The sequence below is a fragment of the Ipomoea nil genome, unplaced genomic scaffold, assembly GCF_001879475.1.
Source record: "Ipomoea nil cultivar Tokyo-kokei standard unplaced genomic scaffold, Asagao_1.1 scaffold3054, whole genome shotgun sequence".
Taxonomy (NCBI): Eukaryota; Viridiplantae; Streptophyta; class Magnoliopsida; order Solanales; family Convolvulaceae; genus Ipomoea; species Ipomoea nil.
The window spans coordinates 1,071,721-1,083,734 of record NW_017619482.1 but is presented as its reverse complement, the minus strand read 5'-3'; the positions used below and the strand labels follow the sequence as shown (position 1 = coordinate 1,083,734).

At 29.8% G+C, this 12,014-nt stretch overlaps 2 protein-coding genes across 2 annotated transcripts; both read right to left on the bottom strand.

Annotated features, from left to right (window-relative positions):
* Positions 1-862: 862 nt before the first annotated feature.
* Positions 863-3,974, bottom strand: LOC109163972. Its single transcript, XM_019312706.1, has 4 exons — positions 3,861-3,974; positions 3,303-3,432; positions 3,124-3,196; positions 863-1,286 (listed from the first exon to the last, which is right to left on the bottom strand). Exons 1-4 carry the CDS (start codon positions 3,886-3,888, stop codon positions 972-974), a joined length of 546 nt encoding a protein of 181 aa, XP_019168251.1. The 5' UTR covers positions 3,889-3,974; the 3' UTR covers positions 863-971.
* Positions 3,975-9,297: 5,323 nt separating this feature from the next.
* Positions 9,298-12,014, bottom strand: LOC109164008 (protein N-lysine methyltransferase METTL21A). The gene is made up of 5 exons (XM_019312752.1): positions 11,641-12,014; positions 11,169-11,311; positions 10,724-10,905; positions 9,596-9,709; positions 9,298-9,526 (listed from the first exon to the last, which is right to left on the bottom strand). The coding sequence occupies exons 1-5, from the start codon at positions 11,890-11,892 to the stop codon at positions 9,399-9,401; spliced, it is 819 nt and encodes a 272-aa protein (XP_019168297.1). The 5' UTR covers positions 11,893-12,014; the 3' UTR covers positions 9,298-9,398.

Genomic DNA, 12,014 nt, shown 5'->3' with positions numbered 1-12,014 from the left:
TCCGTCAAGATGTCACCCAACCGGTCCGTAATAGTCATTAACCCGACGAGACTAAACCACTTGTGATCAACCGTACAGCTCGTACCGATAGGCCTCATAACAAAAGAGGTGTTAGATGTATTGGTAGATATGTGTTTGACCTTATTAAATGGTGGGGGTTCAAATCTCGTGTTGCTGATTTTAACTTTTAACTGCTTCTTTATGGTTTTATAATCCTTATTGCTGTTTTCGACACTTTCAACTGCTTCTTTATGATTTTTTTAATATATATATATATATATATATATATATATATATATATATATATATATATAAATATATATATATATATATATATATATATATATATAACTTTTTTATATTAATAATGAGATGTATACTTTATAATGTATTTTCTGTTTGAATTATTTTATTAAATTAATTACTGTTAACAATTACCCTAATTGCTAATTGCTGAGTTATGTGAATTACTAATATGTTACTTACTAATTACTAACTGTGAATTATCCCTAGTTAATTACTAATTTGTCATATGTTGAAATGATTGCTTAGTATCGTATGTTGAAAAATATATTTTTGATCAAGTTTCAAATGAAGCAATTCTACAACAATTTCAAAATATGAGAGAGCATAGATTTGTATTATCCCGTAATTTATCATAAACCTTGTATTGTAATTTATAATGTATTTTATATTTTAATAATCTTATTTGTATTTGAATTTTGTATTTGAACATTTTTAATTTATTTTCCTTTTACTTTTTCGCCCCCAGTGAAGAAAAATTCTGGCTCCGCCATCGGGTATGATTATGGATTACTCACGTAATTATGTGGCTACCTGATTTATATGCTAACAAAATATACAAACAAAAAGATATATAAATATGTTGTTCTTCAATTCGCACATGGCGTTTATTGCTAGTCATTCAATTTGATGAGTTGGACATGTGTTTCTCAGCAGGCCAGGGTTGGTCATACAATCTTGAGATATCCAAAAATGAGGAAAAACAAAGCTTTTATTCTATTTGAATTGAGTAGTTTCTGGGCCAACACAAGTGCGACAGTCAAAAGAGCTGCGTAAGCTGGATCAGGCAACTTCTCTGCCACTTTACCAACATATGGTACACCCTCAGTTTTCTTCCTTGTCAGGCGTGCTACTCTTGGCGCCACAGCAAAATAAATGATCAGCCCTTGACTCACCGTGAACACCGTTTCTTTTGTTAATTTCCCAATGAAACCCACAAATTCGTCGCGGCTCAGTTCTCCGTCAAGGTTCAGATCAAATTTCTAGCAAGTTCAATTCCCAACACCAGCTAATTAATTACGTTTTAATCATCAAATTAGAGACAGGAAAATTGCAGTTTTAGTTCCTAAGTCATTAGAAAGTGTACTTTTTATTTTGTTCTTAATTAATATATATGATGTTGTTTCCAAAAAAAAAATAAAAAAAATTAATATGATGTTATAGTAGTATCCCTAATTAGTCATTAATGTGGTATTTTTAGTCTTTCTTCTACTGATGAATATCGTTATTTTTTATGGAAAAGTTCACATGTGTTTTTATCATGAGTTTTAATTATGGACAATTTAGTAATTTTTTAATAACACATGTATTTCTTTCAACTATTAATGATTCTAATTAATTTTTAAATTATGAATACCCTAAACTCTAGCAATTGCTCATTTCTCCATCCAAAATTGATTAAATCATTCACAAAGATCATCTCAAATTGTTGTAAGAACTTATTGGAACTAAAAGAAATTAAAAACAACGTTGTGAGAGTTTAATCTTTTAAATTGTGAATTATGACTTTCATAAGGAGTATAATGGAGTCCTTTAGTCAATTAAGAGAGTACTAAATTGTAAAAATAGATTATGAATACGTAATAAAAAACAAGGTAATAAGAAACAAAAGCACGTACAATTGTGGGCTCTTATATAAGAGCAAAGTTTGAACTATTATTATTATTTTTGTTGTTATTGTTGTTGTTAAACACTATAAGTCAATTTGGAAACTCTAATCCAATCTTTAGATGTTTGGCTATTAATCAAAAACGAAATCAATGAAAAATACTTATTTTGGTCAAAGGAGAAAATGACTCATTTTGAAGAAAATGTCTTTTAATTTTTTTTCTAAAAATATTTTTAAAATTCTTATTTCATGCTTAGTTCTCTCCCCGCCTTTGAGTGGTGTCAAGTAGTCATCTTAGTCCACCACCTTTCTAGTTACAGAGTATTATTTAAACTAGATTGAGCTAGTCTAGATAAAATGAGTCTGGTCGGGCTATAATAAACAATAAAAATCTTGGCCTAACATAGCCTATAGCCTAAAATATTTAAAATATTTAATTTTTTCTTCAATTTCTTTAGTTTAGGCTTGTGCTCGGTCGATTCAAATAATAAAATCTTAGGCCCGGCCCTTTACCAAAAATAAAAGTTTTTCTCTTCAATTTCTTTAGTTTTTTTATTTTTTTATTTTTTTTATTCTTTTAGTATTATTGTACTCTAATACAGGATAGTATACCATCGGGATTCGATTCTCTGGCCTTTCTCCAAGGAAAGCCACAAGTTAAAAAGCATTTATTTGCACATTTTTATTATTGTTGTTAGGTGTAACCTATATCTCTTAATATTTGTTTAAAGATGAATGCACTTCTACTCAACCACATCCCTAGATTATTTACATCTTTTTATTAAAATTATTATTAATCTTTTAATTTATAAATTTATTTTAATATAAATAATAATTATCATCATTAAAATAATATTTAAAAAATAAAACAGAAATGTTTTTAAAAATAAACGAAACAAAAAAAATAAAATTTTATAATTTCAACCAAACCAAAAAAAAAAAATTATTTTATAACTTTCAGCTAAACACTATAAAATGAAAAAAAAATCAAAAAATGAATCATTTTCCAAAACACATTTTCCCTGTGTTTAATTTCTAAATATAGATCCTAAATGCATCAACTTGGTGACTAATTATTAGGAGATACTATTACAACTCAATTTTATTTACGATTAAAATTACTTTTATAAACGAAAATTACTTTTATCTTATGAACTAAAATTGTAATTTTCCATAGAGATAAAAAGCGCTAATAGGTAATAGGAACGTACTTTGATCAATGTCTTGACTTCTTGCTTTGAAGGAGGATCAAAATGCGGTGCAGGCAAGGTTTTGTTAATCCGACTAGGAGAAGTGACATACAAATCAGGATCCGATCCATATATTATATATTGTTTGGAAGAAAATTAAAGTAAAATTTGAAACATATATTTCATCAATCTTAGCTTACTTGTAGATGAGCAGCACGGCAATGTAAAGATCTTCAAAGGTTAGATTCAGCCTCCCTGCTTCATTTTTGAAACCATCAAAAACCTTGTCTGATATTTTTTGAACTTGTCTTGCTCTCCATTTCTTGTAACCTACAACCAGATATACATACATAAAAGATATATAGCTCAGTTTTTTTTTGTAAAAATATGTAGAAAGGGGTATCTTCTCCCAGACCCGACAGAGCATGTAAATCACGGTGACTCAATGGTTCAGCAGACAGGGCCAAATGGCGCTGCGCACAAGGAATCTGCCCACTTTAGACATAATTCCTGCCCACTTGACAGAGCATGTAAATCGCGGTGACTCAATGGTTCAGCAGACAGGGCCAAATGGCGTGCGCACAAGGAATCTCAGGGCCAAATGGCGCTACGCACAAGGAATCTGCCCACTTTATACGTAATTCCCACACTACCGCCGCCGAGGTTCAAACCTTGGTCTCTTCTCTCAAATACTGCACACTAAACCATTGAGCTAAGCCCGCTCGGATAAGAAAGGGGTATCTTATTTGAAGTATTACCTGCATATTTGGCTAGAATCAGACCCATTTTGGGTTTTACAAATTCATGCAGTTTGTCTTCTTATTCTTCTTCTTTTCCTTCTGGAAACGTAGTATGTACTGGTATTTAACTTCTTGTGGAGTTGGCAGGTGAGATTTGCTCCGGTATTTGGTAGTTGGTACCTCAAAAAAAGATAAATTAAATTATAGTATTATAGTATTATGTTAATAAAAGTAATATATGAATATTATAATATGTTTGGGTTAGCACCAGCCACCAGGACACGTCCAGCTAGCCATGTTTTGCTTAAATTTATCTTGTATTATAAATTCATAGAAGAAATTAAATGGCTTCCATTTGATCTGAGTACATGCTGCTAATTCATGTGACTCATTTTATTTTATTCAGCTATCGTTAATGCTTAAAAAACTATTGTAGTGTGTTTCACAACTCTTTGACTTTTGTGCAATTTATTACCCAAATATAGGACACTACTAGTACTAGTAAATAAAAGCAAAAATTACATTTTAACTCTTGAATTATACGATAATTGTAACTTTGTCCATAAGTAACTTGGAGTTACAATAGTACCCTTGAATTAGTTTTCAAACTCACTTATTTAGGTCGTGGACTTTTGTAGCCTACTGTGAGATTTGATACTTATTACCATGTTTGTTTGCATAAGTTTGTTATTTTATTATTGGATTCAAATTGTTAATTAATTATAAAACTCATTTTTTTTTTCGGTGTAAACCACACATTGTGGTCCGAGTCTTTCTCTGTCCGTTTAACGGTCCAAGTACACCCGATTCGCTCTGAGAGGTACAGAAGCTAGCCCAAAGAGAATCGTCACTTGTGGGAATCAAACCCGAGTTATCCCAAAATTCTCCCCCACAAAGAGAGCTCATTTGCAACTTGAGCTACCCTATTGGGTTATTATAAAACTCATTACTCTTCTTCTTCCAAACTTTTGAACAATGAAATGAAAAAAAATGAGGAAAGAAAAAAATAAATAAAAAGATCATGGTCTATGCATTATGAAATTTTAATATATATATATATATATATATATATATATATATATATATATATATATATATATATATATATATATATATATATATATATATTATTTTTTAAATTATTTATTTATTTATTTATTTTGATTCCAATTTCTATTTACTACTAAATAAAGAGACTATTTTTACTTAAACGTTAAACTCATTACCATTACCAAGTATTTGATTTTCATTATTATTCTGATCCAAATGTTTTAATCAAACGCACCCTTAGTCTTTTTTTTTTTTTTTTTTTGTATGCTTCTATTTTAGGCTAAAATCTAAAGAACACTAGTATAAAAAATGCAAAACTATTTTTAAGTTTGATTTTCTTATTGTTTGTGACTCACATGTACATATTAACTTTTTCCAATAAATAAATACTAACGAGGAACACATGCAATGTGTATTGGAATTTAAATGGAGATGTTACTATGTTAGTACTTAGGAAACATCGTGATGGGAATTGAAAATATTTAAATGTATAGTACTAACTCAGATTCCTAAGAGTATAAGTATAACACTTCTTAAAATGAAATATTACAATAATTAATAATAATCAAATAAAAATATTTTTATTTTTTTAATTAAACAATCAACTTAGCTATAAGGGTGCTTTACTTAGCGATTGTATCGGTTTTATGAGGCATTTTGATACACTTAGTCACTTATTGTTGCTTATGTTATACGTTTGGCTAACCCAAGCCAGTTGTTCATTTTCTAGTTAGAAGTTCGTATCAATCGGGTCCGGGAGTTTTGACGGATAGTCATCCTTACCCCAAAAGACTGAATCCTCAACACTAAGGGCCCCCACACTCTGACCCGACAGAACATGTGGGAGGATGTAAATCACAGTGACTCAATGGGACGGATAGTCATCCTTCCTTTGTTGCTGATGTATTTGCTTCATATTAATGACAAGGAAAATGTTTTCTTCTCATCCTAAATTTCACCTCAAATATTTTCATTCCTGACGTGGCTTCTATTCATTGGGCGTTATGAATTGCTTGGTCTCACCAGGCTACTTATTAAAAATAGAATTTAGTTACCAATTAGATGTTGTCACGTCATGAGAAATGAATTGGAGAGAAAAACTATTAGGAATCTCTAGCATTACTCTAATGAGTATTTCCTTCTACTTAACAAAAACAAAAACAAGATTAAACAATCAACTAATCTTAATATGTTACATTAAAAAAAATATTTTTCTCTAAAAATACCTACAAGAACTAATCTTAATATGTTACATTAAAAAATATTTTTCTCTAAAAATACCTGTAATAATACTCATTTTAATTTTTTATGATGTCAAGTCTAATGTAACAAATTAAAGGTTAGTTTATCAAATTGATGAGAATTATTTCTATTTTGGTCTCACAATTATTAAATCAATTTTACATTTTGTTTTCAAGTATTATTTTTATCACATTTGATACACACCTATCATTTGTTTTTTGGTTACACTTATCCTTCCCACCAAATATCTTATAGCTTTTTGGTTACACTTATCCTTCCCACCAAATATCTTATAGCACACAACATAATGTGTCATACTTCCCAGTTCAATACTATATTGACTTGAACATAACCCTTCGACACTTTTAGAAAGAAAAATATTATGTGATGCATTTCACTTTTTTTTTTTTTTTAACAATTATCGATGATTGATCAAAATGAACAAATGTGGCAAAAAAAAAAAACATAAATGTATGCTAAATGTGACAAAAAATAATACTTATGAACTAAATGTGAAAGTGACTTAATCGTTGTAAGACCAAAACTAGAAATAATTCAGTTGATAAATTTTGAGTTTCTTTTTTTAACATGAAAGGTGTATTTTTTTTTTTTTTCTTGGGATGAATTTTTATAAAGGACATTTAATTTGTAGTGTTGTACGGTGTAATAAGTTATTAATAATGGTATTTTGATTTTAGTACTATGTAATTGTTGTACTTCCATTATTAATTAATAATGATATATTTCTATTTGTTGTTCTATTGCATTTACATCTCATCAAAATTTCCTTTATAAACAAAGACAATTGGCATATAGTATTATAGATTTTAATTTTGTTTCCCAGAATTCAGTATGTTAATTGGATATTATAACCTAATTTCCCGGGCAATCTTCTTTAGTTGAAGACACATGTTTTTTGCACATCGTACCACTTCCTAACCTATTCCCACTAACTATATGTTTTACCACTTGCTCACTCAACAACCTATGAAATTAAGAGACAAAGAATGAAGTTAACAAAGGTATTTCATAAATTAGTTTAAATATTATTCACACGAGCAATTTAGTTAATTTTTGGATGGTAAATTATGCACTGATAGCCACAATATTAGAATTACGTCCAAATATTGTGGGCTCCTTATGAGCAATAGGCATTGGTCTACCCATCTAATGAGTAGAGTTGTCGAAACGGGTAGGCGGGACGGCCGGACTTAAAAGCCCGCCAAACTGAAAAAGTTATAAATTTAAATAAAAATTAATATGAAAAAGTTAATAAGTGTAGTTATAAATTTAAATAAAAAATATTATGAAAAAATTAATAAATGTGTACTCAAATAATTTGGATAGTTTAAACATCTACTATCTACTATCTACTATATATATTTACAATATACATACAATACAATTCTAATAAGAGCCAATAATGTTAGGCCCTTAACTGAAACAAAAAAATGTCGGTATAATTGTTTCTTGAAACGATTGGTTCATATTATTTTGATTTTAGTATTTTTTTTAATGATTTTCCTTATTTACCCTCTATTATATTATTTTCTTCTCTTAAATAACTTAAATTACGTTAGTATAAACTTTACTAACGAAATATTCCGTTAAATATTTATTATTTTTGACTTACTGATTAATTTCTATAAGAAAGGTCTTAGGTTTGAACTCCATCCCAATTAGAGTTGGCATAATTGTTAAACATATACTACGAGTATGTTAAAATATATTAAAAATATATATAATATAAAATTTAACATAAACTTTGGTCAAATAATTAGTCCGACTAAATACATAGCATTCAAAGATTATAAATCAGAACCTTAAAAATCATTTGATTTTGATGCTTAAAAAAAAAAAAACAAATTTAGGTTAAGTTTTTTTTTTTTCTTTTAATTAATCTTATTTTGATTATTTAGAACAAAACATAATATTTCAATTATACTTTTGCATTATTGGAATGATTTAGGTCGTTATGGTATTAATATTTTTTGTATGTATTTTTTATAATGGTACAATTGTAAATTACTTTATAAATGTTATACTGTTATTTTTTTTTATCGAACAAAATTGTAATTACATCATTGTTAGACCTGCGCGACCTAATTACACAGTTGTTAATCATAAATACAATTACACACGGACTCTAAAACGATACGACCATTTTCCAAAGAATTGACAATGTTGACATCACACTAAAGAAATTTGTAAGTTAATTTTTACTATATCATTATAACAATATCTGTTGTAACTATATATTTTAAATTATTTATTATCATCCTCTATTGAGAGGAATTGTAACAATTGCCATTGACAAACTCTCAAAACAATTTGTCCCAACAATGAAATGAAATTAAAAAAAAAAAAATCAATGATTTCATTATTGTTGATAAAAAGTATGTACGTCACTTTATTACTCTTATTAAATTAAATAAATTAGTAGCGACAACAAAAAATAATACATATGCATTTAATTAGTTTAGAATTAGATGTGTATAATGCCTTCATTTTTTTAAAAAAATTATTCATTATAAAAAATTTAAAAAGATATATAATTTCATTAGTTATATTATCTTTATTTTCTACAATTTAAAGATTCACTACCTTCAAATTTATTAATTTATTATATTCACTACATTGTCCATTGTCTTCTTTTTACATTATCTTGTAATTAAATATCAAAGTTATAATACAAAATATGTTATATATATTTATTTACCAAGTATTTTATACAAATATAATAAATATTAATATTTTGTTCAATACTTTCACATAATAGCCTACAACACATCTCACAATGTATCAAACATGTAGGGAAAAAACTACCACTACCAAATATCAATAGGTGCTTGTTAGATAAAGAGTTACAACCTGAAAAAAAATTCATTTAAGGGCCTAAACAAAAACCATTGGTAAAAAAATTGGAACATCATTACAAATTGGATATCTAACAAGCACCTATTGATATTGCAAGACATTGTAGTAACTCTTAAATTTCACTTTAAAAATTACCACTACCAAATATCAATATTGCAAGACATTGTAAAAAAATTGGACATCTTAATGATAAAATATAATCATAAATTTTGTCAAACAAGATATTCAGACACTTGCTCATTGTAAAGCATAAAACAAGGAAAACTATACTACAAGACACTAAACGTAAAGCAATTCAAACAGCTATCTATTATGTATATGTTAAGAAATATTAAAATGTGTCGAGCAGAAACACAGCTTGGAATAGATGAAAGCAAAAGAGCAGGTTTACTTCTTCACTAAAACGTAAATCACAACACGGGGACTGAGGTAATCTGGATGCCACTGCTTTTGATCAACACGCCCCACAATGAACTCTTTCGAAGCTGCTTCAAAGAAGTATTCGAGGATGGCATCTGCAACAACAAGGAGAATATGAAAACGCTGGATTATGACTAGAAGTTACAGGCATCGATAATTTGTACCATTTCTAAGTTCACCAGCCAAAACAATTGTTGTTTCAGAACCACAGAGGTCTACAAGTGTTTCCAACAAATCCATTACTGCTCCTTCACTGTAAATTACATCCGACCCCAGAACTGCAATGAAAGATAATGTTATCCGTGTAGTTTATATTCAGTTAAGCGAAGAAAAATACCATGGCATCAATTAAGGAGATTTCAGACATCAACTATGGACAAATATGTATCAAACACGGTAACCTAGATGATTTTGGTTGACAAATCACTTTGCGGGTGTTTGACAAATAACTGTTAATTAGCTGATTGGGTTGGTGGATTTGACTAGTTGATAGCATTAGCTGATTGTAGAAAGATGTTTGGTAAATTAGCTATTAGCTGATTACATGCAAAATGACTTTTAAGGATATAATTCAAAAAAGCAGCTTTTTGAATTTTAGCAGTTTAGAACAACAAGCTGTTACAAAAAAGCTGATTAACCAAACACTCATATTAGCTGTTTAGCCAAGTCAAACAACTAATAGTGGTCAAACAAGCTAAAATTGGCTGATAAGCTAACTATGTTACCAAACAAGGCCTTTATCAATCTCCTACCTAGGGAGTAGAGAGGTTCTTTCATTGACGAACTACAATCTCTTTTACCAGCAATACTCACAGACACCCTAGTACACACAGCTACATGCACCATAGTAATAATGTCCAAATTGTATTACATGTACATTCATATGATAATATGTTAATGTTCATGAGATAAATGCTCAAGTACTAATACATTAATATTCAAATGGTTTTATCACCTAAAAAGTAATATATCAGAATATGAACATTGGTATATTGTGATATGAACATTGTTCATTCAAATATTTGCCATCTTTCACAGAGAATTGAGAGAAATTACCCAAGTAATATTGTTTCAATGAATAGTGGATTTGCATTTCAAGAAAAGACTAAATAAATATCTAACTAATTTCCAGGTAAGCATTTCATCTATTTAGCTACATGTTTTGGTCAAAAAAATTAAGTACAATTGTAAAATATGTACTATGATTAGCTCTTTTTATCTGGCATGCATTCATGAATAAGAAATTGAACTATTAAGGTATTATGGTATTCAAGAAAGGTTGCCCATCATACCATAATCAGGCAAAGGATCGCACAGAAAAGGTTCGAGTTCATCTCCCCACGTAAGTTCAGTCACTGTTGCAGAACCTTTTACATCTCCATACAGATTAGCTTCAACATTTTTCTTCAGTAATCTCAATCTATCTGGAAGATCAGTAAGAATAACGTGAGCACCCAAAAGTGCTGCTATGCACCTGAAATGACAAAAGTCAGAAGAAAGGCAATAGATTTATTAAAAATATATGTTTTACTTGGTACTAATGCAAAACAAGTTTATATAAACTGAAATTTAATGCGAAGTACCTCATACTAGTCTGCAATAACTCTACAATGGAATATAATTGTTAACTTTTACTAGTTTTCCATGTTGAATTTGCTACTATAGATATCCTTAACGGGTAAAGAGTAGCATAGCATCGACACTATATGACAAAGTTGAAGCACCAATAATAATTACCCCACTAATCCACAGCCAGAGCCTAATTCAACGACCTTCTTTCCTTGAAGCAAAACAGTACCCGATTCCACAGCATGCTCTAAGAATTTTCCAAGAACAACTCCACTGTCCCACATTACTGAACCAGTTACTCCTGGAGTTCCCTAAATTCAAAAGCATATCTATGCAATTGATCATTTGAGGCATTACTGATTGCAATACTATGATAATATAAATCTTGTGTGTGAAAGATGGACAGTTTTCCGCTTAGAGAACATGATTTTCCGCTTTCTCCTTGCGATACAAAAGTGTAAATTACGGTACACTAATTGCCTAGCAAATTCATGAACTTGTTGATTTGCGGTAACAATAAGACGCAAATAATAGATTAAAAATTACATACTCCAGCAGATTATAATACCACCAACACATTGATTTTGCAGTGAGAAAAAAACAGAATCTTTAAAATTAAATTTCTGGTAAGAGTGCATACCAGAGAGGAAGGAGACTGAAGAATGGATAGAGAGCGGCCACAGGAGTCAAGGCGGAGTTGGAGGGAGGACTGTTTGGCGAAGGCATTGGGCTTTGAGAGAGTAGGCTGTTGTATTCCCCACAGCAGCATCGTCTCCTCTGAGGGCTCTTCACTGTTCACTATCCTCACCTTTCCTTTATACAATCCCAGGCCTTCAACAATCTGCTCCTCCTCTTCTTCTCTTTCGGCAAGTTTTCCTTCGTCTCCCACCATCCTTTGCTCAACGCCGCCGGATTGCTCAAAGGTTTTGGGGTGTTGGGCTTTAGAGTGGTCGTAATTACCAATCAACGCCTAATCCTTCGAATAATTTCACTTTGACAACAAAATTTAAAACG

Bases quoted from the DNA above. Each gene is read 5' to 3' on its own strand.
- LOC109163972 (XM_019312706.1), bottom strand. From the start codon at position 3,888: ATGGGTCTGATTCTAGCCAAATATGCAG. The intron at 3,433-3,860 runs GTAATACTTCAA...ATCTGGTTGTAG, and splicing joins GATTCTAGCCAAATATGCAG to GTTACAAGAAATGGAGAGCA. The intron at 3,197-3,302 runs GTAAGCTAAGAT...CACTTCTCCTAG, and splicing joins GCCGTGCTGCTCATCTACAA to TCGGATTAACAAAACCTTGC.
- LOC109164008 (XM_019312752.1), bottom strand. From the start codon at position 11,892: ATGGTGGGAGACGAAGGAAAACTTGCCGAAAGAGAAGAAGAGGAGGAG. The intron at 10,906-11,168 runs GTAATTATTATT...TTGTCATTTCAG, and splicing joins TCTGGCTGTGGATTAGTGGG to GTGCATAGCAGCACTTTTGG. The intron at 9,527-9,595 runs GTACAAATTATC...TTGTTGTTGCAG, and splicing joins GGCTGGTGAACTTAGAAATG to ATGCCATCCTCGAATACTTC.